We start from the raw sequence: 24,347 nt of genomic DNA on the forward strand, positions 1-24,347 counted from the left end.
TTCCTCCACTCCGTACGACATCCAAGCCATGCCTATAGAGCGTAACCTTAGGTAGTGAGTATTACGTTTCCCGCATATAAAGCTAATCAGGATAACATATGGTGGAAGAAAAGAGGAAATAGGTGCAATAATTTCATAAGCGTTATATTATAAAATGGGTAGTATTTATTTAATAACGAGTAAATCTCCCTTTTGATTTGATTACCGCTGCTCTGCGATCAGGCATGCTATCAATGTAACTTCTACAAACATCTTTATCTAGCTTGTTCCATTCAACGTCAACTCGTTCCCATAGCTCGTCGATGTTTCTTACCTTTCGTTCATAAAGACATAACCTAAGTTTCAGCAAATGCCACACATGCTCTATAGGATTCAGATCCGGACTGTTAGGTGGCCAATCGGTAATGTACCGGACCGTGTTTTTTTGGAGCCATGACATTGTTGATTTGGACTTGTGCTTTGGGTCGTTATCTTGTTGAAGGTAAACGGTGCGGTTGCTCATACCATAGTACTTCAGCATTTCCATGTAAGTTGTTCCAAAAATATGCTGGTACACCAAGGAGTCCATGGTACCATCGTATACCTGGCACGCATATCCTGGTCCCTCACTGGTTATACATCCCCACATGATCAATTTGCCGCCACCATGCTTCACTGAAAGATCTATGTGGTGTGGGCGAAGAACATCACCAGGCTGGGTCCAATAGTATCTGCAGCCATCAGATCTCCAAATGTTGATCTTCGTTTCATCGGAGAACACTACTTGATGCCACTGTTGTATGGACCAGCTTTGATACTTTTTTGCCCATGCTAATCTCTGCTTGCGGTGGTTATTAGTTAAAAGAGGCTGCTTCTTTTTATGCCTAGCATGAAGACCCATTGATACAAGGGTGTTTATTGCTGAACGGTAAGACATAGAATACCCAAGTCACATGAGCATCCGATGTACATCCTTGGCTGTCTTTAGGGCTCCTTTAATCAGTAATACCTTGATATATTCCTTCGTAGCAGATGACACAAGTATATGCCTACCACGTCTTGCGGGTACCATTGGCCCAAATAGCTTGTTTCTATATCTCCTAACTGTCTTGGGATGGATATCAAATTCATCAGCAATATCCTTTGGGCGTCTATTGCTCATCAGTGCAGACTTGATGCTGTCTTGCGTGTCTTGAGGTAATGCGCGAGGCATAAGTAAGAGAAATGTCGCAGAAAGTAAGAAGAATATAATGAAAAAAAAATTGTATGAATGAAGGAAAACAGCACCCATTTTATATTATTAATTATAGGAATGTGCTTAGCTAAAATTAAAATTGGTTTGCATTTTAATTGTAACTGACATTCCAGGTCAAATTAGAAGAGTACAAAATATGGTCTAAAACTGAGCTATGGAGCATCTAAAATTCGACCAATTATATACGCATTACTCCCTCAATTTCCATAATTGGCTCATCATATTTTGATGAAATACTTTACACATTAACCTCGCTTTAACATATTGTTAGCGACATGAGGCGACCTTTTCTTAATGCTATATGCTGCATGAAATGAAATTTTCGAAAAGGTTGTCCCTATTTTTTCACTTAGTGTATACTGTAGCGGACAAAACTGGTGCACAAAAATGAAAATCAGTATTGCATCTCCGCCATATGTCTGCGACTTTTGTGGCATATACCATCTGAAAGGCAGTCTAAAAGATACATTATGATATGCAAACGGGAACTGTGTCGGACATCCCTCAGGGATAAGATCATTTTTAGTGATTTTTTGAATATTTCAATTTTCGCCAAAAATATAGTACTTGTCTAGCCTTCCTTCAATTTTCCTCATATCTCTCCCGTTTGCTTTCAGATTTCACAGTATATTAGTGAGCTTTAGTAGCTCTTGAAAAATACATAAACCCATGCTTATTTTGTATTTCCCATTGAATTCTCCCTTTTGTTTTCACCCTATTCACCATGGCAAAGTACTTGCCTTATATGCTTAAGAAAATAAGTAACTCTAAAAACAAAGCTCTGAGATTTTGAATACACTTAGTTCGTACGACAGCGGATCTTTTTAGGGTAGCAAGAATCTCCAAATGGACAATCAACAGGATAAGAAAGGAAGAAAAGAACATCAAGGCTTGTGACCGTGGTAGTCGACCGATCGTAGTCAGCAAAATAACTAATGCAATCATCCGCCTAAAGTTTCGACAAGGACCTTTACGCACAGCTTCTGATGCTCAGCTCTTTTTGAGGACCTTAGGATACAGTATTAGCAAACTGTCAGTCAGAAGGCACTATAGGAAGCTAGATTTTGAGTCTGGAACTAAGGAATCGAAGATTTTCATTAGCTGTATAAGCCAGAAAAAGCGATGAAAGTGGTATCACGGCAAACCATCGCATACTATAGAGGGCTGGAAGTCCATCATCTTTAGCAATGAAAAAAAATGAAGGTTATGAGTGCAGATAGTATACACTAATATTGAAAGCAAGTCGAGCAACCTTAGCGATCTTTTTACGGTGATCAAACAATGAAGCATGTTGGTGGCTCTGTTACATTTTAAGGCTGTATTAGATATTGAGGACCAGGATATTTGTATCAAGTATACGATGCTGTAATAAAGTCATAGGTATACACATGTATTTCGCTTACTACATACCACAAAAGCCTAGGGTATAGTGGTCTAAAATATCGTAATCTCTCGTTTCAGCATGACAATAACACAAAGCACAAGCCAAGGCATGCCACAAACTCAATATTTGATAACAGGGCTTCTGTGCTAAGGCGTTAGTTAGCACTAATCCCGGCTTAAGCCTTCTTAAGCATGTTTGGTGGCAATTGAAGGCAAAGCTATGACGATACGACACTAGATCAAAAAGGGTAGATTATCTTTGGAAAAGAATAGTTAAAGAGTTGGGCTCTTTTACTGAAAGTGATATATACGTATACCACTAGCATATGCGAAGAAGAATATTCGATGATATCAAGAGATGAGATGATTATACAAAGTCTTAGATTTTAGACACTTTTGCGGTTTTTAGAAAACATAGATTTTTATAAATGAAAAGCATGCTCTTCGCTCAGTTTTAACAATGTCATGCTAGGAATACACGTAAACTACAATGGCTAGTATATCTTCCTTCTAATATAGTTTCATAGCTATTGCATTCACCATGAGCAAGTAATGGTAGTTAAAAGCTGAAAAAAAGTTTTGTGCACCAGTTTTGTCCGCTACTGTATATCCCATCTTTTTGTAAAGAAAATGTTAGTTAGTTTAAATAAATCATATATTTCTACTCAATAATTAACAAACTTTAACAAGAAAGTCCCTGTTCACCTAAACTTTTTACTCTACTTTAACTTTTATCAAGAAACATCGTATTGATCTTACACATAAGATCTGGTGGTCACTGTTTTAATCGTAAGTGTTATATAATGGTTTAAATAATAAAGGAAAAGGTAAAAACAAAGATCAAGAAACAGTTTGGGTACTTTTTGAGACTGGTCTTTATTCCAGTTTTTAAAGTAAAAATTATTCTAATTGAAGGCAGGTATTTATATCTTATTGAGTGAGTGGCTTCATATCTTCTATTGTTATCGTTCTTCTAATATTCAGGTACTTTAGCAAGTGTTATCTCTAATTATGATTATGAAAACTTTTCATTTGTTCTTTTGTATGTCTGTCATAGATTATCTTTTATTCTGGGAATTCCTCACTGAATTGAATAACGTTTTTTTACGCGTTATTTCAATTATGTGAAAGATTAGCAATATTCCTGACATTGGATTGGATTTGGTTATTTTAGTTGATACTTCTTCTTATCAAAGAACTCTCATGAATACGATACATATTCCAAAAGAACATGTTTAATTGGAATTGATTGTATGATCTTATTTAAATAAACTTATACTTTATTTTATTTTAATTATGATCTTGTATTAAGACTTATATTTATTAATGTCAACTACAATCAGTTACTGTTCTACAACAGTAAGATTAAATAAAAAAATTAAACAAAAAAACAATAGCAGCAATATAAAATTAAAATCCTTCTTTATTGCAGATTTCTTTATATTGCAAAAGAGCCCCCGTTTAATGGATAAAAAGTTGGCATCTATTTATATTCTTTGTGAGCGTAGATATAAAAGATATAGACTCGGCAACGGTGTCGTGCTGAAGAACCAATGATTAAGCTAAAGCTTGTCGATGTTCTAATATATGCATCTGAAGTTGAACAATAGAAATAATAACCAGTCAATTAACTTTGATCTAATTACTTTTGGGGTTGACAATTGATTAGACTCGCTAGGATGACAAATACTGATCTTATTGTTCTAAATTTGGAAAAGTGTGGAATTGTTCAATCATAGTTTAATTTTTGTGTATCGTTATTATTTTAATACAACTGATATCTTATAGAAAATAACTATGTTTACAACAGTCACTATCAACGACAAATATAACAAGCTTTTGCTTAAATCTTACTCTTATCAAGAAAAACTCTATCAACTTTAACAACTAAACACCTCAATTTACCTCCGTAAGCACATCTAACTACAGTATAACCGACAAGTTACAATAGGAGAGATGCTATCTCAATAGCAAACGATGCTATGCTAATAGCAAAGGAATTCAAAGACAACAAAAAAAAAGAAGAAAACAAAAGAAAACCAAAAACAGCATAAACGTATGGAAATCAAAAAACATATAAATATCAGTATCTTTTTATGAATATTTCGATTATTATTATTATCTTATCCTATTATCTTACCTATTATTTTACATTACCTTACTTTATCACAATAAATATCCTTTGAATCCAATTATCTCTATATTTTATTTATATAAATAGGAAGAACCAATAATCCCTTGAAACTTATATTTCATTGTAAATCCCTTTTATTTTATCTTTACTTTACCTTTATTCTCTTTTATTCAATTCAAGTCTGATCAACTTAACAAGATCTGGTGGTCACTATTAGCAACGAATCTACCTTTAAAAACTCTTATCAAATCTTCTTAACAGCTCTATTATCAATCTAAAAGCCTATTCAAATCTCAAGCCATTAAAGTAATAAAAATTACACCAACAAAGGCTGCGGTTTGTGATGTAGGAACAACAAGGTCAAGTCAAGCCACGGTCATGGTTACATGTTGTAACTTTAAAGTTCATTTAAACTTTATTTTCCTTTTGAACTTTATTTTTTATTTCAACTTTATTTCTTCTTTTGGATTTGATTCCTGATTGAGGAATCCTTGCCTAAAGTTTTATATCTTTTTTGAATATTGTGAGAATGGTCTCTTTTTGGACGAAGTACAAAACAACTCCGACATGGATTGTTAAAATAACGTAAGTTATTTTAGCAACCATTGTCAAAGAAATAAAAATAGCCACAAAAATAAAAAAGGTCAAAAAAATAAGAAAAGCTAAAAAAAAAAATCATTCATATACAGTAGTTACAAAAACTATTGCAACGCGAGTTCAAATCTCGCACGGAGACCAACATCTCTCCAACGATTCAACATACAGTGGCCGTCAAAATTGGTCGCATGTTTTCATATTTTGCCTATACAGACTACCTTCTACTTCATTTCTTGGCTTATTACAATGATATATACATCATTCGAAAGAGCAAACTCTGGAGAGCTAGATGGTAGCACAAACAGCGCCGCAGAGCAAATATATTGGTAATAATGGGCCCTCAAAGTCCGACGGTACATGCGACCAATTTTGACGGCGTTTATAAATAAACATTTTTATACACTTTATTTAAAAAAATCAATACTTAGTCCAACGACCTTTTGCTTTAATGACTGCAGCACACCTTTTCGGCATACAGTGGCCGTCAAAACTGGTCGCATGTTTTCATATTTTGTCTATACTGTTTAGGATAGGGGGTTTTAGGTAAAAGTAGTATAACAACAAAGATAAAGAAATACTATTAGAACTTGGTATCTCTTTATTAAGTTAAGATAACTATGATTCATATTTAAAATGAATTCTACATGTAAAAAATGAGAGTATTTATAGACATGATACGGATAAAGAATTAGGACAGATTTATGATCAATTCGACAGAATAGATGATTACTATTTCTAACTATTTAGTTTAGCCTGTTCCTAGCTTGTATTGTCAATTATGCTATTGGGATGGTTTCAGATAACTCTAGACGTAGGACTATTTAGGAGACGGTACAGATAAATATAAAATCCTCTAGTTCCGTGATTGGATATTATGGCTAATAATAATATCTCAGTTAGGATAAAGGTTTACATGACTTAATGATGATCCGGTAAGTAATTGTCATTCCTTATTCAACATGCTCATATCATCAATAAACTATATTACAACCATGCCATACATTTGACTGTGTGAAGTTAATATGAATAAAGCTTAATATAAAAATCTAATCAAAGTCTTTTATTGATCTGTGTTGGGAATAATGTTATAAATGATTCCAAGTTATGCCAACATATTATTTAGGATCATATTAGATTCCTTTTACTAAAATAAAGTGACTATAATCTTATGTATCCTTAACAGTTTTAATGCTCTTTACTTCGTTTTTCATTGTTTTTCGAAAGTTCTCAACAGTTCCACAGCTTGCTCCAGCTATTTTCACTGTTTTTGATATAGAGTATCCATTTTTTAAGCAGCTGATGATATGATTACGGAGATCTTCAATGATAGGTTGCATATTCGACATTGGTACACTTTTATATAGTAATTAGCTCCTATAGTGTAAGAAAAATGGCGGAAAAAGATACTTTGAGCACTGAAGAGTAAAAAAGAAACCTTTTTTCTGCCTTACGCGCTGCAACGAGCAAGATCATAAGCTGATATTGAAAGATTTGAAGCGGTTCCAAAATGTACAAGTGTAGTCGGCATTTGTAAGCGGCCGTAACTCCTTCCAAACTGATTTTATCGCCGACTAAATAGTACTGCAATAACGCCAAAAAGCTATACTTTCGAATGATGTATAACATGCTGTTGTTTATTTATCGTTTTAGTATCGATAAATCCTACGGAAGCAAAAAATGCAAAACACTTCTACAATTTTGTGAGCCACTGTATTATAATTTTCTTTAGTGCTTTTATGCGGGTTTAGATTTTTGAGTATGTAAGTTTTGTCGATAGTGACCACCAGATCTTGTTAATAGTAGATCAAACTTGTTAGAATAGGTTAAACTCTTGAGGTTTAGGAATAAGTTTACAATGAAGATTGTTGACTTCAAGGGACTTCAGTATTTAGAATAGAACACAGACCAAAGGGTTTCAATTGAACGCTTGATAAATTTATTGTTTTATAAAATAAAGAAAATATAAAAAGAATATAAAATTCAGAAGTAAAGTGAAGTGAAGTGAAGTAAAAATAGGGATAAGATATAAGGGTATTTATATGTTTTTGGTTTTTATAATTTTATGGTGCTTTTGGTTTTCATGCAAAAGAGTTGATACCCCGTTTTCAAATAGGTTGTTACGCAAAAGTTCATTTTCTAACTGGCGTGATACTAAAAAACTTGACTGTATATCTTTCAGTGTATACAGTGCGTTGCAAAACCCGGACACAAAAATTAAAAAACCATGCAAATCCCTATAGATTGTTATTGATTTATCCAAGAGAATAAAAAGGAACAAGAGAGGACGAGATTCGATAAAGAGGTTGTTTTATTTAATAAGAAAATTGTACTCTATTTATACTTTTCATACACGGATGATATTTCATGTTATAGATTGAAGTGTTTTAAGTATTTAAAATAGAAAGAAGAATTAACGAGACCGAACAATAGTTCTAAAGTCGAATACTTTTATTAAAGAAAGATTTCAAGGCTATTTATATTAATTGAGCAAGACCTGAGATTAAATGACAAGAGATAGTTACGACCGATATGATTTGACATGTATAAGAAAAATTTTATAAACTGATGTAAATAATCAACTGTTGAAATGAAAGTAAAACTTTGCTGTTCAGGGCAGTTGGTAATTATCAGGATCTATTCTTATTCAAACTCATTTGTAAAGATTTAGCTTAGAATGATAAGACTGTTATCTTATTGACATATCAAAACATGACATGGATTAATAATTAATGAGTATGATATAGCTGATGACAAATAGATAAGGGTTACGTGTTCTTCTATTGTTATATTTGTCATAGAATACTCGTATATGATTGACTGCGGCTGACTGTGATTTAGTTCCTGGATTTAATATAATTTAGCCGTGCAATTACGCAGCATCTTATCCTTGATGAAGATTATCCGAATTAACCTGTAGCCTATCTATTGGATATATTTTACATGTAACTTATTAATACTGTTTTCACATCGAGTTATGAATGATGGATACATCATTTATATTCTACTATCAGTTGGCGGGTAAATGAGTAGTTATGAGCGTAGATCCAATCATTGACACGTTTGATTGAAGAATGATCACTGAATCGATTATGAAAATTTTTAATTCGTTGTTTTTATAGATCTTATTGTTCTTTAACTGATCTGGGAGAGTTGTCCCGTCTTCATTGAGAGGAAAGGTATATTTATATGAAATGCCTCCAGTCAGATCAAAGTTGACTAGGTACCTGATCCATTATTATTCATTTACAGAAATGATGAATAGTAAAGATCATGACTTATTTAGTATTCATGTTTACTTTATAGAATGAATCGAATAGTGATAGTTTTATATAAAAAGAAGAAGAATATATTTTATTTAATAAAGATTTAGATTATTATCTTTTATCAATTTTAATATACTTCTTTTAGTTGTGATTATTCAATGTCCTTTATGATCAGACGCTGTTCCACAACAGATTCCTTTTTTTACAAAGTTGTGCCTTCCAAACTTTCCTGCATGTGAACAACGTCTCCAAGGATCTGGTGCTTTAGACTCCTTTTGTAAATATCTGATTGCAGTTGATCTGGATATTGGCTCAGAAAGAATACTCCAAAGTATTTTCGTATAAACCGCCAGACAAAACTTTTACAGTCTATCCCAACTAGGTCTCCTGTATACACAAAACCGGCTATGTTTTGGAATTTCTTCTGGAAGCTGTAGATCCCTTTAGCAATTTGTACACCTTGGTATAGTTTATTACAAGACAAATTTCCCTGCGTAGCAACGATTCACAAAGTCGTACCAGACCACTGCAACTCTTGTTGCTTGTGCACACCTCGTTTGATTACCGAACATGTAGGTCATTTCTTCTTTCTCTGTCCTCCAAGACGCTTTGTTGGGGAACAAATATGGCCACATTTCTTTGGACATACTATGACTACTCATGAAGTGTACAAAGTTATACATCTTTTGACCTCCCCGCATCAACGATTATCTTTAATATTGAACGAAAGTATTATTGCTTGAACTATTTTTGGTATATGGAAGGCTCACTGGCATTTTATCTTTGACGAAGTCCCTTTCGACCCCATAAGGGTCTTCCAAAATATCCTCTCTTTAGTTGGCTCCTTTCGGTCCAACGCCTTGTCCTCATTAGTTTAATTTTCACATTTATTATCTTTTGCTCTTTATGTTACTCTTTGTTAATCCGGAAATCACCGCTGATATACACGCGACTTCATATATCTTTATTATTCACTTAATAAGCAAATTCGGCTTACCAGCCCTTACAAAAAAAAAAAAAAAAGGTAATATAGAAAGTTTTATTTACTCTTTCCCCTCTTCTCCCTCTTCATATTTGGCTGTAATAACTTTACAAAAAAGATATTCTATTATACTTAACCCTTCAGTATGTATTTGATATGGATATCGATTAAAAATGATTTACTAATAAAATAATAAAGCTGTCTTAAAACCAATAAATCCCTGTAAGTTTTTGTTCAGCGAAATTCAGACCAAATAAATTTAACTCTCAGCAGCCTAGAGCCCTTCTCAAGCTTGCCGAAAAATGCAACTTGTAATGTTGCTTTTTTTGCTTGTATTTTTTTTTTTTTTTGCTTGCATTTCTCCTGATCTTTATAACTTGTAATAATCTCGAAAAGAACTAACTACTTACACAACAAAATATCATCTTATTTTTATCGTATAAAAAGCTCTCACTCCATCTGCAATGGACTAATTCATTAGAATTTAATTCTTCTAACAGGAGGAAAATCCAACCATCGTATGGATTATTGTGTGAGAACCTCAGTGCAATACACTTCTAACCGCTTCCAGTTATTGATAACTTGGATTGGATATGGGCTGAGGTCGTAGCTTGTTTGAGTGGTCCATATACTTGTACAATCAAACATACTCTGAATTGCAATGTAGACTAGCCATTCCTTTTTTGATCTATTTGACATTGCAAAATTCTGATGGTTGTTTAAAATGATCAAACGGAATTTGGGTCAAATGGCTTACATTTAGAGTATGTTATTGTCAATAGAATGTAAATAATGAATGAACATTGACTACGACTAGTTCACGTCCCAACGAGAGCAAAAACAATCCATCTGCTTTTATTTTTAAATAATTTAAATCATTTTTTTTTGACAATGACGAAACCCTTACAATAACCTTAAATAACAATTCTTTCTTTTTTTCCTTTTTTATTTGTTTCATCTTTTTTTTTTTTTATCCATGCAGCAAGTAGCTGTGAATTATGTCAAGCAAAAATTCATTGGAAAAGCTTCTGAACGTATCCATGCCAATAAACCTTCGTATGAGACTGATCCTGAAGTCCTGGCGGCTGTAGAACGAGCAGAACAGAATCGTGACCAACACTGGTGGAAGAGGAATAAGAAGGGCACGATAGACGTGATTTTAAATCAGCAGGATCGAAAGATACTTACCAAAGTCAAGCGTCAAGCGTGGTATTTGGATAAAGGATGTCACTGTTGCTGCTTTAATATCGGATTGGATGGTGTTGTCGGTCTGATACCGGGAGTTGGAGACATTATCGGAGCCATTCTCGCCCTGCAATTGATCAGAGTGGCCTGTCAGGCAGATTTACCCCACTGGTTGATTGCTAAAATGACTTGGAATGTTTTGGTTGATTTTATGGTAAATGATGTTGTGACATAGCATGAAACTCATCAGAAACAATAGATTGGTCTGACGCCTATCGCGGGTGATCTCTTGGATATCTTATTTAAATGCAATTGGCGTAATGCGTTACTATTGGAAGAATACTTAATATTAAGAAGAAGAGATGAACTTCGTTTGGAAAAAGGGCAGCATCTTGCTGAGGATCCTCCTGAGGCAGAAAGTAGTCATCATCATCATGATGTCACTGCTAAAAATGATAAATATGGTACCTTCAAATTTTGGTGACAATTGTCTCTATAATTTTTTTTTAATGAATAAAGAACCCAATCCGATACCATTTACTGAACACATCTTTGACTTTGATTTTCACCCTTCACTTCCTATTGTTGCCATTGGTTTAATTAACGGACAAGTACACTGGCAAGTTTTTTATTTATTTAAAAAAGTTCTTGTCTTACTGATATTCATTAGTTATAATTATGGGTTGGAATCCAATAGTTTGGCATGGAAAACACAAATATCTAAAAAGTCATGTCGAGGTGTAGAATTCACCAAGGAAGGCAAACGCAAGTGGATCTTTTAGAATTTTTTTATTATTATTTTTGATTGACACGAGTCCATTGATAGATTTATTATCCATCTCACGAGATAAATCAATACAAGCACTTGATGTTTCAGCTGGAAGAATATTATATAAAGTATCTAAAGCACACAAGTAAAATGAAACTCGGTATGTTTAAAAGATTCGGTTTAACTTTATATAGTCTAGATTTGCCATCAATAAGTTGAAAGGACTTGATTCTCAATTAACAGCTACTGGAGACGATGAAGGAATTATTAAAGTAAAAAAAGATTACTTATGCATACATCTTTCTTTCTTTTTTTGCTGATATAAATTAGATTTGGGATATGAGAACATGTAAAGCAGTACAAGAATACAAGGCACACAAAGATTATATATCAGACATGGTGTATACAAAATCCACTTTGATAGCAGCAGGGTAACCATGACAACTATAATAATCATACAATCACTGACACATCTAAAGTGGCGATGGGCAACTATCCATATTCGATATCCGTAAACCAACTGACAAGATCATGATGACCCAAGAACTGGATGATGAACCACTGTCACTGGTGATAGTCAAGGTATAGGAAAAGCAGAAACAGGATCTAAAACGTAAAGTAATGTTTCATAATAGAATGATGAACAAGTGATAGCAGGATCACAAAGTGGTGCTTTGTATACCTGGAATTGGAACACATGGTCAGATTACTCAAAATGGATAGGTCATCCTAATTCAGTGGATGCTCTTTGCAAGTTGGATGAGGACACGATCTGTACCGGAGGCAGTGATGGGTTACTGCGATTGATCACTGTATCACCACAGCAGCAATTCGAAGGTATCCTGGGTGATCACGGTGAGGATTTCCCGATAGAGAAGATGGCGGTTGGTTTTGATGAAAAGTACCTGGCAAGTTGTGGGCATGATTTACATTTACGCTTTTGGAACATCGAATTTCTTTATGAAAACACAAAGCGGAAACAACAAGAAACAGCGACATCTGGGTCAGTGAAACGTGCGAAAAGATTCTTTCAAGATTTATAATCTCCGGCTTATCTACTCTATAAAAGTCAGATTTTCTACCTTTTTTTTTTTTTTTTTTTTTTTCCCAATTATTTAAAAAAAAGTAAAAAGGATGATTCAGTGTAAATAAACAAGAAACTAATGAACCCAACACAGTGTCTTCTCCTATCCGAATCAATAAGTTTGATCCCAAAGATGAAAAACTTGATAGTTTATTAAAGAGTAACGCTGAATGGTCCAAGGCCGTGACAGAAGCTGACCCCAACTTTTTCAAAAAGCTGGCTCAGATTCAAGAACCCAAGATCTTGTGGGTTGGCTGTGCTGATTCTCGTGTGCCTGCTAATCAACTGGTTCAATTGGCACCGGGTGAAGTCTTTGTTCACAGAAATATCGCGAATGTCGTCTGTCACTCTGATTTGAATTGCCTTTCTGTCTTACAATATGCGGTAGATGTGCTCAAGGTAGAGCACGTGATTGTCTGCGGTAAAATGATTCATCCAAAATTAAATTTTGCCTAATCCGTCCTAGGTCACTCCAACTGTGGTGGTGTGGCAGCTGCGATGGGCAGTGGTCAATATGGTCTGATTGATAATTGGCTTAGGAACATCAAGGATGTCTATAGATGTAAGGAGAGAGGATGACAGGGATGAATACTAATGTTGTAGTTTATGAAAAGGAACTGGATGAAATCAAGGATTCAAAGGAACGTCTGAGTCGACTGATCGAATTTAACGCGATACACTCTGCTCAAAATGTATGCCGTTCGACGATTGTTCAGAACGCATGGCATCGTGGACAGAAATTGACAGTACACGCATGGGTTTATGACTTGGAAAATGGGTAAGTGAGAATGTGAAGTGATGAGATGATACTGATGACTTTATAGATTGGTAAAGAGATTGGAATTCAGCCATAAAGATCCTGCTAAACTTCCATCTATTTATGCTTGTCAACCTTTATAAATAAAATCAATACAAAAATGGCATAAAACCGGAATCTGATTTTTGTGCATCGTTGCATTCATTTTTATTAAAACGGACCGTGCCTGTCACAAAAAAAGGTCTTGATTGACGATCGAGGGAAATGGGCCGTGACTGTTTCTGATGAATAATACAATGATGGTTGTGTAGGTTCTATATTTGTACTACAGCCTTATCTTTTTTGTTACCTATTCATTCTATTGAGCACAAAATCTGGGTCTTTAAATGAGTTATTTGTTTGTGATTGAGAATAGTTTAAAATAAAAGAGAAAACAAGCTTGAAAGAGTAGAAAAAAAAGGGAAAACTCGTCGGAATCAAATCTTTTAATAAAACATGTGTACAATCATTGATAAACGCACGAGCAAGTGACATTGACTTCTTTTTTCCTTTACCGATCGACGGTTTAACTTTTTCGCTGCCTCTTAACCCCGATTACCCCAACTAATTTTTAATTTATTCAGAATTTAATGAAAAAAGAATCAAAATGTAATAAGAAATAGTCTCATTGGCTTTCATTAAACGTGTTTCTATTTTCTTATTTTGCCACATCAAATTCTATTTGTGTGCAACAAATCATTATCAAAACGCAATAGTTTACCCTGTTTTACTTGTACAACGGTTTCTTTCCGATGGATATCCTATTAGGCACTCATCAAGGGTCATCCTTAAGCCATTCATCTATCCGAGCACGTTAAGACATGATCGATTTGTTCATATCGAACGCGCCCCATTTTTCAATTTCGAATAGTCCAAACATTGTGTCCCAAAAAGATAAAGTTCTCACGCTCCAGCCACAAAAAGATAGTCTCTGGATTCACAAAGAATTTAATAGGAAAAGGGAACTTCTTGAATGCATTTTTATATTGAACATCATTTAAAGGTAGCATAAGCATAATTTTCTGTGTACTGCTTTCTATCGCACATCATTGTGTGACCCAAATACGGTTTTGCAAAGAAAGTGGGGGATCTAACCTGATAGAAAGTGTATCTGTGCTACTGTTGACAGAAGTCAAAAAAAAAAGCGTGTCCAAAGGCTCTTTCTATACAAATGGTACGAGTTTTTTCTTTAATGTTTCCAGTACTTGGTCTTACTAAAACCACACATTGCAACCAACAGAAAATGACATGGTCTCAAATGCATTTTATTTCTTGTAAAAAAAGAAAAAAATAAAAAAAGAAAGAAGTCTGTGTTGTTTACCATCGTTTTTATTTTGAAGATCAAGAGAGACAATAAAGCATGCGAATAACTAGGAAAAAGGGGGAGATCTCAAGAAGTAGGGCTGGATCAGGCTCTAATTCCCTTCATCGAGACACATCCTTCGCACACAACAACCTATAAAAAGAAATAGGTTGCTTGGAGTACAAACCTAGATGAGCTTCATGCTTCAATTTTTCATCAGGTGTTTTTGGCAAGTACAAGGAATGGGCTTGTCATCCAAGGGAGCACTCATCGTTTTGCTCAGCAAGCAGTACATGTTGGATAGGGCAAGACTGTGTCTGATGACAGTCTGAATCCTTGAGTGTCACAGATACTCTTTGTTGTAAATGGCATTATAGGGTGACAAGAACTTTGTAAAATCAAAGTACGCCTCTGTGTAAGGCCAGAGTGGGATCATAACGGAGGAAAGGATGTGGGGAGCAGTACGTTATCGCCAAGCCTACTCTTTTCAGAAAAGTACAAGAAACGCCGGAAACTTTCTTATTTAAGCCTTTGCAGTCAACTCATGAAATATACAGATTCTATTGAATAAAGAATAATAAATCAAGAAAACTATCTTTTTGACTACTGCGTAGACCAATAAAGCATAGCTTACTCTTATGTTTAATAAACAAAATATGGTTGATCTTCTTTTTTATTTTTCTTCTCCAAAAGCAATTGTTAATCCTTTGTGTGTGTATAAAAGAACTACTGAGGAAATAATCAATATATCAAGTGATTAAAACAAAAAAAAAGTATTACACCTTTTGTTAGCTTCCTACTCTAACTAGAACAACATTCAAAAATGACTGTAAAAAACCTAATTCTTTTCAGAAATGACTAAATTAGAAGGAGGGTATGGAGCGGTTTCGAATAAAGAGTTCAAAGTGAATTAAGATGTGGTAGATACACGATACTCTATGAATCTATTGTTGGTATATTATATCTATCCTTTTTCTTTTTTTTTTTTAAAAAAAAAACTTATACAAAACCTCATTCAGTCTTTTTCATGTCAGCATTCTTTATGTAACTCGTTTTAGTATCCTTAAGACTAAAATAACAGTCATACATAAGTTATATAACAGCAGGATTAAGGGAACATGAAATAAAAAAGGACGGCTTTACATTTGATCAAAACTCAAGTGGTTGTGATCACAAGAAGATTTATTCATCCAACGAACGTTTCAGTGGTCCAAAAAGACGCCTGCCATCATCAGGACAACAAGTCCAGCAATTATTGATAAATCCAGGAATCTTACCAACGGGGCATTTGGGTATAGACCACACACACAGCGTATCACAGTTTGACTGGATCCAGGCCAAACTAGGGCGGATCGAAAAGGAAACAAGGGCAAGAAGAGCCAAAGTGAGCTTCATTCGAGTGCTTTGATGAGAGGTAAGAAAAGAAAGAGAAGGAGTATGGGTCTATTTATAGTTCAGCTTTCAATGAATCCCTACCCTGCTTGCTTCTTCTCCTGCTCATCTGCTAAAAAGAGAGTCACTGTCCGTGGTTGAAAACAATGAAAAACATGCATCCAATTCTTTGTGTGAAGGAAGCAGGCCCTATAGAACAGGATCCCCCATTAGGGAGCAATTTGAGTCATGAAGAAGCCCAGTCAAATTTGTTGGTCGGTTGGTTCATACAGTGTTATGGATACATTGTCATGTAATCCGATGATCAAAGAAAAAAGAATATAGGCTATATTCATCCGTGGTAAAAATATTTAATAATATACATGCAGGATTATTGATCATTTCATTCACTGTTCACAAGATTCAAACGCGGAGGAAGTTATCAAAACATATTCTTTTATTTTGATTATAAAAAAAAATAATCAATGTTAATTTAGACTATCATTCGGTAGACGAAAGGGGATTTCTTTTTACAAACGTGGCATCGAATACAGTACATATTGAGTTAAAAGGTTTTTTTTTATTAAAAATGATCAAGTCAGAGCTACTGAGAAAGAAAGCATATTAGAGTCTTTTGTATCCTAATTCCCAGTGAATGACAGCCTTTGCTTAACACTTGACCTCTCAAAGCGTCTCTTCATTAAGAATACAATCTTTTTGCTGCCTTTTTGAGTCATCGATATGATGAATGTTCATGCTCTAAACAAACATAAAGCATTCATCTTTTGTTGACATCCAACATTATTATTACACTTGAGATGAAAAAAAAGAAAGGAATACTGTCAACTGTTTACTACAAGGATATGTATATGAAGAGCTTCAATTCTTTCTTCTTTACACTACACTCCTCATCTTTTTTAGTCCTTGTAGCCAAATAGCATTTTCTTTCTGTTTATGGACTTTGACAAAAGGTATATCATTTTTACCCTTTAAGTCATAAATGATCTTTTTATCTTTGTATGCTTGATTATTATTATTATTATTATTATTACTTTGCTATATACATGCATTATCAACATAGGCTGAATGAAATCTGTATTTCGTATAAGCTTGGGTTTCTAGACAAAGTACGTAGGTCATCATTCATAGATACATTTCTAAATCAATGACTACGCCATTTGATAAATCCATTTAGGCTTGCCTTTCTATCAGCAAAAGCAAAGGATGGTACCATCCAAAGATGTCCAAACGCATAAAGTAGCTCAAATTGACGTCGTCATACAAATATTTATCATCATTCATCACACAATCTGAATTAGTAGTCTGTATCCAAAACCTTTTATCATGTTGTTCATGAGTGAATAGCCCAAAATACTTTTTTTTATCGTGTCTCCTTTTGCACAAAATGAAAGAAAAGTAACAAGTCATTCATAAGGAGTATTGTATCCCTTTTTATGGACAATGTAATTCAAGAAAAGAAAAAAAGAACAAAATAGGTATGTATTCTATGTAAAAGAAGGTTTCATGGGCTTTATTTTATTAACTTGTATTTTCTTCTAATAGCATGTCAATAACATTAATGAGACTTGGAAGAAGAGTAAAAATATTGCCAAAAAGAGGGAATGCCAGAAAATAATGTCTTAACGTGAAGTCAATTTACTAGCAGTCTGTCCAAGATCATTAGCAGCGCCTTTAGCAGCATCAGCAGCCTTTCCAATAGCATCAGTAGCGCCTTTAGCAGCACCAGCAACTTGTCCAACTGCATTACCAGCACCTTGACCAGCACCACTAGCGCTATTACCAACGCCTTGACCAATGCCACCAGCCTGTCTTTTTTCTAATCCAATAGAGCCAAGAGGAAGTGAAGACGCGATCATAAAGACGGATGATAAACCAAAGAAGAGGAGAGATAAACGCATGTTTGTATGTAGAATAAACTCTTGCTTGATAATGAGTGGATTGAGGGAAAAGAGAGTGCTTCTTTTATATGTGTTGATGTAAGGAGTTTGAACGGTTGCAATCTATGCATGTAGACAGTCGTTTGTGATTGCAAATCTTTTTGGTTTTTTGAAAATGTAAACCTAAAAAGAGGATGCATAGAAATGTTTTCTGCAAAGATCTTGAAAGGGAAGTGCAACATTTCAAGTTTTCTGCAAAGGTCTCGAAAAGGAAGTGCAGCATTTCAGGTTTTCTCAATACGGACTAATAATAATAATAAAAAAAGTCTTTATAAAGCATTCATTAGTCTGATTTTGTCATTTGAGTGTAAATCATGTCTGAAGTAATTCGGAACATGACAGAGCTATTAGGAATGGTACCATAACATTATCGTTCTCTTTCATGATTCTTATATACTATGCAGGGATAGGGGTTGTTACTTCAAAATAATCATCATCGATTGTATGTCTTTTTTAGACCACTCATAACTACGACTTTATTAATGTATCCTACGACATGCATCATAAGGCGTGAGTACTACAATAAACAAAAGGTTCAGTATTCAAAGAGTACTTTTGTAGGCTCTTCTTTCGAAATATGTATCGTTACATTAGTCCATAAGCTGACGATGCAGAGCTTGGTGATATGCTCTTTTTTTTTTTTTTTTTTTTTTTTTTTTTTTTTTTTTTTTTTTTTTTTTTTTTTTTTTTTTTTTTTTTTTTTTTTTTCCAAGCTGCATTACAATTCAATACAGCAATTAATTGGTTGCTTTATAAAATAGCTTTCAAGTGGCATTTATTTACTATTTTACTTTTAGACAAACAATCACTCTAAATACAAAAAAATAAAGAGATACTACTGGGAGGTAAAAGGATTGAGCTTAATCACTTTATACATTTATTTATTGTCAATGGATATTGGTATTCTTTTAGAGCAGAAACAAACAGAACACTGAGCGCATTCATAAATCAAAGAAGTATTTTATGATTTCAGACTATACATCGTCATCAAAAGATCATTACCCATCCTACGACAGAAAGGGCCCTTTAAAAGGATGATCTCATCAGCATAGAGTCACTTTATTAGTAAAACAGAGCATAACAGACAATACTTCACAACAATCAGAGATGATGGAATATCATTCGATATGGAATAGATACACGTTGACTTTCAAGAGTTGTACTAGAATCAACGCGGTTGATAAAACAAAAGTACTCGAAACCTTTCTTTTAAGGCTCAAGTTGATTGTGCCAGCAAAAGATGACGATACTTGTTTGATAAATCTAAAATCACATTCTACTTTACGTTGATCTTTTTTTTGAATTTTTGTGTTTACTTTTGTCTAAAGTACTCTTCTCTTATTTTGACAACAAATCTAATATTAACGCTACCAATTACATTCATCGCGAATAATCTTATTACCATAATAAGGTGGTTTATCTTCAGTTTGATGATGAAGCTTCGTTTTTGTTTTGTCAAAGCGTAATTGCTAAGCATGCTAATTGGTGTCGTTATAAAACTTATAGCGAGTTATAAGATATGCTGCTGGTAGGCATCCTATAATTAAAGAAGATAATTATTATGCGCATCTAGGCTGAAACATCTATTATTCGCAAAGTATTTGGTAAATCAACCAGTCTATGATTGGGATATGAAGAGAGCATGGGAAAAAGTACATGGAATTAGGTATCAAGATTTTTTAATATACAATGAAGACTGTAAAAAAAGATGCTGTTGTCAGTTTTGATTTTTTTTTTAAAAAGAGTTTCAGAAAAGAGCTCTTTGTCAGTTATTTCGATGAAAACACAATCATGAGCTTTCATTTTGTAAAAGATACACCTTTGTTACCAATAACCTATTGAACCATATCATGATCAGTGAAATTCTATTACTTTGTTTGCACTAGAAATGCTCGTGCGGATAGAATGATTTGCTTTCATTGACTGTCGACAAGATGCTGAACGTTTAATTTACACGAAGATTCAGTGACTCAGACTGTACAATTTATGAATGAGGCATTTATACCTTTTGATTCTCACCACAATGCTGTCTATGGTCTTCAACAGTGAACAACTAAAGGTATAGATCGTTCTGTTTCACTTTATACCGATTCTTTTGATAGCAAGAGCCTCAAAGATTTCACAACTTGGTATGGTCAGAAAAAGCTATACTTTTTCAAAGCAAAAGTAAGAAAGAGACAAACAAGTGAAAAAGCTACTGTATCAAACCAAAGACGATTTTCATGTATTATGAAACAACATTTTCTTTGTGACATTAAACTATCCGCTTCATAAAAGTAACTTTTAAATTCATTTCATTTTTTCTTTATAGGCAAAGCTATTTCGACTATAACATAGTTTGCTTCAAGCTACACATTTTTTTTTTTATTTTTATTTTATTTTATTTTTTATTTTTTTTTGAAAAAAAAAAACCCCCTTGAAGAAGAAGGTTTCGAATGAATATAGAAGGAAATCAAAAGGACAAGAAAAAGACAGTGAGCGACTCGGATGATTAGAAGCAATGGCAAATAGACTCGTGAAACAAAGTTCAATCAAAACTGTCTCTACTTCCTCGTTCTCCAACAGTGCAGACAAAATTGCATCAGGAGATTTGTGCAAGAAGACCAACTTTCTTCTAGACCAGTTCAATGGTATATTTGGAGGCGTTCAAGGTCCATGTGTCTATTCTCCTAAAATAACAACGTGTGTCACTTCTCTTCTAGGTATGATTCATCCTATCAAAAAAGCAACAGTAACCATTTATCTGATTGTGATCAGCCTTGCTGATTCATCAACAAATGATGAGGACGTGAAATCCTTTGTGAGATAGTGAAGAGATAGACATCTTTATCAATTTACAAGCTTACTCTTTGATAAATGCCATCCAAGATTAAAGAAAAAAATGTGCATCGATCTCTTGCTGTGAGCGATACAGTGAAAGGTATAAGAAGAGAAAATAGATTGTATGACCATCAATTCATGGAAAATCTTCATTGCAGAGAAACTTCAGTACAAGTATCTTTGTAAATAAATTCATCTTGTAATCTATTTATTATATTATTAAAATGTCATGGAATATAAATGACCACAGAAATAAAAAAAAAAAAAAAGTCTAGTCTTCTTTGAGGATTGCCAATCAACCTAGTTTATCTTTTCCTTTATGACATACAAAACTTTGTATTTTCTATATACCAAAGTTTTGTCATTTGCTCCAGTACGGAACACGAAAAGAGCACGCTTAGGATATCTTCCATGTTGTCTACTCTTTTTTTTTTTTTTTTTTTTTTTTTCAAAAGTCTGGGCACATTTCCTTGACTGAACCCTTTGCAGTAAAGCATGTAAATCATCTCTTCATGGTAAATGTCACATGTTGATTGGATGATATGCGAGGGATAAAATAAGCCAAATGAAACAGTCAAGAAACATCCAAGTTGAAGTGTAATAAAAAAAAATTCTCACCATCTCCATGCCACTTTCTCAACCAGCCAATAAAACCCTTTTTGTTTTTGAGTTTTAAATTCAAATTTATTCAAAAAAGAAAAAAAAACAGCCATTGACATTTTGACTTCCGCAAGTTGGTATCAGCGGCACCATATAAATATGTATCTTCTTGATTCTTTCTTTCTTTCTTTCTTTTTTTTTGATTATAACAATGGCTAGTAATAAATTGGTTGTCTATGGTGGAGCAGGTGCTTTAGGACGTGTGCTTGTTCAACATTTTAAAGCAAAAGGATATGTAAGTCACTCGACCTTTTCTTTTTTGGTGACTTATTTTCTGTAGACGGTGATCAATGTTGATTTAGTCGAAAATAAGGAAGCAGACTTCAACACCTTGACTTCCATTTCCGGCAGCTTAAAAGAACAAGGTCAATCTTTACAGGAATCCATCTCCAAGGTGCTTGGGGGTGAAAAGTTATCTGGCATCTTTTGTGTTGCGGGTGGTTGGGCCGGTGGAAATGCAAAGAACAAAGGCAGGTTACATGAACAGGGAAAAGAAAGGAGGGGGGACTAACGCGATCGCTATAGACTTTTTGGCTTCATCCGAACTCATGATTCAACAAAGTGTCCATTCTTCTTTGGTAGCAGCTCACCTTGCTTCTCATCATCTTCAACCGTAAGTTCTCTTTTGATCGTCTTTTTTTTCTCACCTTTTTAAAGTGGAGGATTACTTGCCTTGACCGGTGCACTTGCTGCTTTGAATCCAACGCCTGGTATGATTGGTTATGGTATTGCTAAATCTGCTGTTCATCATCTTGTTTATGATTTGGCTCAACCCAATGGTGGTTTGCCAGAGGGTGCCAAGGTTTCGGCCATATTACCGTATGTCCCTCCCCCCCTTTTTCTAAAAAAATTAATTTTTTTCCCCTCTAGAATAACGATCGATACACCCATGAACAGAAAGTTCATGCCCAAAGCTGATTTTAGTACATGGACTGCACCTGTTGATATTGCAACGTAAGTGATTATTGAGACTTTTCGAGATATTGAACACTTTTTTAAATTAGTCAACTCGAAGGATATCTCAATGGATCCATTCCACTGACAAACGGTAAACTGATCAGTGTTGTTACCGAGAACAGCAAGACGACCTTTACCGAACTTTAGTAAGGGAGGAACTATGTGTTTATGTGCAATTCAAATAAAAACAGTTTGAAAATCTTATTTCCCCCAAAGGAATTGAAAATGTTGGGTATTGTATCATTGGATGGACATATGTGCACAAAAGGATGAACAGACCCGTTGAACCTATTGGCAGAATCCTATTTGACACAAACCCCTAAGTCATCCTGCCCTTCTCTTGATTCGAAGTGCATGCCAATCGACACTTTTCACACGCTTTATCTGTCCCACGTCACGATTGAATGACAGCCAGCTGCTTCCCAGCTCTGTGAGTTCCTCACTCTGTCAAGATACCAGAAACAAGTCTGATTTCATTCTCGCTCTTTTTGAATCACACTTGATTCCTTGCTGAGAACACGACCAGACTCATTCAATTCTTCTCGTGTCATAGGAATATGCCGTATTGTGCACTCTTGATCTTTCTTCATCTGACAAGCGCCCTGGGTCATTTCTTTTTTTTTCCTTGACATACTCTAAAATAAGAAGGTTGTAGGGCAATAACAAACCACTTGTTAGGGCCTTGTTCTGATGTGCTATCCATCTTTGACAGTCACCTCTCTCTGTGTCCATCACAATCGAAACAAAGTCATACACTCAATAACACATGGTTTGGTAATAGGCTCATTTTGAATGAAACGCTCTGTTTTCACCTTTTTCCTGTGGCCTATGTCAAGTGATTTTAAAAACAGCAACCCTATTCTCTGGCTGAATTCGAATCAATTCTTCTTTTATCACAAACAGACTTTACTTATAATCACGGACCCATCTCAACGCTTTCTGATCCTCTATTCCCTTTGCAATTCTTCACTGTGTATTCTGTTTATTTAAATGCAAACTAGCTCCTTTTTTTTTCTTGGACACTTTCTGCGTGACTTCAGTTACTCTGGGAAGCTTTGGCATCTGTCGACTTTTTTTTTTTTTTTTTTAAAAAAAAACCTTTCGCTGTAATGTCCATCCACTGTATTTTTACAACTTCTTGTGTTATTCAAAAGGCAAATGCAACCTTTTTCAACAATGCCAGCAAGCCCATAGGCCATTAGAGATAAGCTATTCAACATGCTTCAGACATCATCGCGTGTAGTCAATAGTTTATGCTAGTCAAGCTGCCCTCTGCTGGTCAGATTCGGTAAAACACAACAAGGCAACTGTCTTTGACATCAAGTCCCCCCCCTTTTTTTTTATAAAGTTCAGTTCTTGATACTGTTGTCGATATTTAATTCAAACCAGAAAACTTGCCTGCCATTTTGAATGCGCTTGAGGTTGAAGATCACGCTGGTAGATGTCTGGTTGCTTGAAGTGACCATTCGGGTGAAAACACGATAGGTCCGATGGGCGATGGATGTTACGGAAGGGTTGAAAAAGAGAGAGGCTCATTCATCATGCCAAAGTGCCTTGAATGCATCGACGCATCGCCCACGCTCGACATGATCAAGACGGACATCAAGAGGATCGAGCTGTGGTGATACGATGGGTCTTTTCGGGATGTTGGTATCGGGCAAGAGAGTGTTGTTGCCAGAGCTGATCCACACCCTCACCAAGGTTCACAGTGGCTATTTTCTGTGGTGTGGGGTGAAGGTACGGGTGAGAAGAGAAACGATGTTGACCACGAAATGATCGACATGGGTCTCATCCAGCGCGATGGTGACCGTGCCCTTGTCTTGGGTCAGATGAACACGCCAAAGGAGCTCG

At 34.8% G+C, this 24,347-nt stretch overlaps 6 protein-coding genes across 6 annotated transcripts; 3 read left to right on the forward strand and 3 right to left on the reverse strand.

Annotated features, from left to right (window-relative positions):
- Positions 1-218: 218 nt before the first annotated feature.
- RO3G_10749 (uncharacterized protein) lies at positions 219-439 on the reverse strand (the record flags this gene model as incomplete). The annotated part of the gene is made up of 2 exons (XM_067665333.1): positions 219-227; positions 314-439. The coding sequence occupies 2 exons, from the start codon at positions 437-439 to the stop codon at positions 219-221; spliced, it is 135 nt and encodes a 44-aa protein (XP_067521434.1).
- A 10,130-nt stretch (positions 440-10,569) lies between these two features.
- On the forward strand, positions 10,570-11,560 carry RO3G_10750 (uncharacterized protein; the record flags this gene model as incomplete). The annotated part of the gene is made up of 3 exons (XM_067665334.1): positions 10,570-10,992; positions 11,038-11,258; positions 11,449-11,560. The coding sequence occupies 3 exons, from the start codon at positions 10,570-10,572 to the stop codon at positions 11,558-11,560; spliced, it is 756 nt and encodes a 251-aa protein (XP_067521435.1).
- A 518-nt stretch (positions 11,561-12,078) lies between these two features.
- On the forward strand, positions 12,079-13,531 carry RO3G_10751 (uncharacterized protein; the record flags this gene model as incomplete). The annotated part of the gene is made up of 6 exons (XM_067665335.1): positions 12,079-12,129; positions 12,183-12,550; positions 12,691-13,052; positions 13,098-13,193; positions 13,235-13,409; positions 13,456-13,531. The coding sequence occupies 6 exons, from the start codon at positions 12,079-12,081 to the stop codon at positions 13,529-13,531; spliced, it is 1,128 nt and encodes a 375-aa protein (XP_067521436.1).
- A 4,210-nt stretch (positions 13,532-17,741) lies between these two features.
- Positions 17,742-18,020, reverse strand: RO3G_10752 (uncharacterized protein; the record flags this gene model as incomplete). The annotated part of the gene is made up of 1 exon (XM_067665336.1): positions 17,742-18,020. The coding sequence occupies one exon, from the start codon at positions 18,018-18,020 to the stop codon at positions 17,742-17,744; it is 279 nt and encodes a 92-aa protein (XP_067521437.1).
- Positions 18,021-21,690: 3,670 nt separating this feature from the next.
- Positions 21,691-22,643, forward strand: RO3G_10753 (uncharacterized protein; the record flags this gene model as incomplete). Its single annotated transcript, XM_067665337.1, has 6 exons — positions 21,691-21,774; positions 21,820-21,988; positions 22,065-22,152; positions 22,197-22,358; positions 22,410-22,493; positions 22,544-22,643. The coding sequence occupies 6 exons, from the start codon at positions 21,691-21,693 to the stop codon at positions 22,641-22,643; spliced, it is 687 nt and encodes a 228-aa protein (XP_067521438.1).
- A 1,202-nt stretch (positions 22,644-23,845) lies between these two features.
- RO3G_10754 (uncharacterized protein) lies at positions 23,846-23,962 on the reverse strand (the record flags this gene model as incomplete). The annotated part of the gene is made up of 1 exon (XM_067665338.1): positions 23,846-23,962. The coding sequence occupies one exon, from the start codon at positions 23,960-23,962 to the stop codon at positions 23,846-23,848; it is 117 nt and encodes a 38-aa protein (XP_067521439.1).
- Positions 23,963-24,347: the final 385 nt, after the last annotated feature.

This window comes from Rhizopus delemar, genomic scaffold (assembly GCF_000149305.1).
Source record: "Rhizopus delemar RA 99-880 supercont3.8 genomic scaffold, whole genome shotgun sequence".
Classification (NCBI taxonomy): domain Eukaryota; kingdom Fungi; phylum Mucoromycota; class Mucoromycetes; order Mucorales; family Rhizopodaceae; genus Rhizopus; species Rhizopus delemar.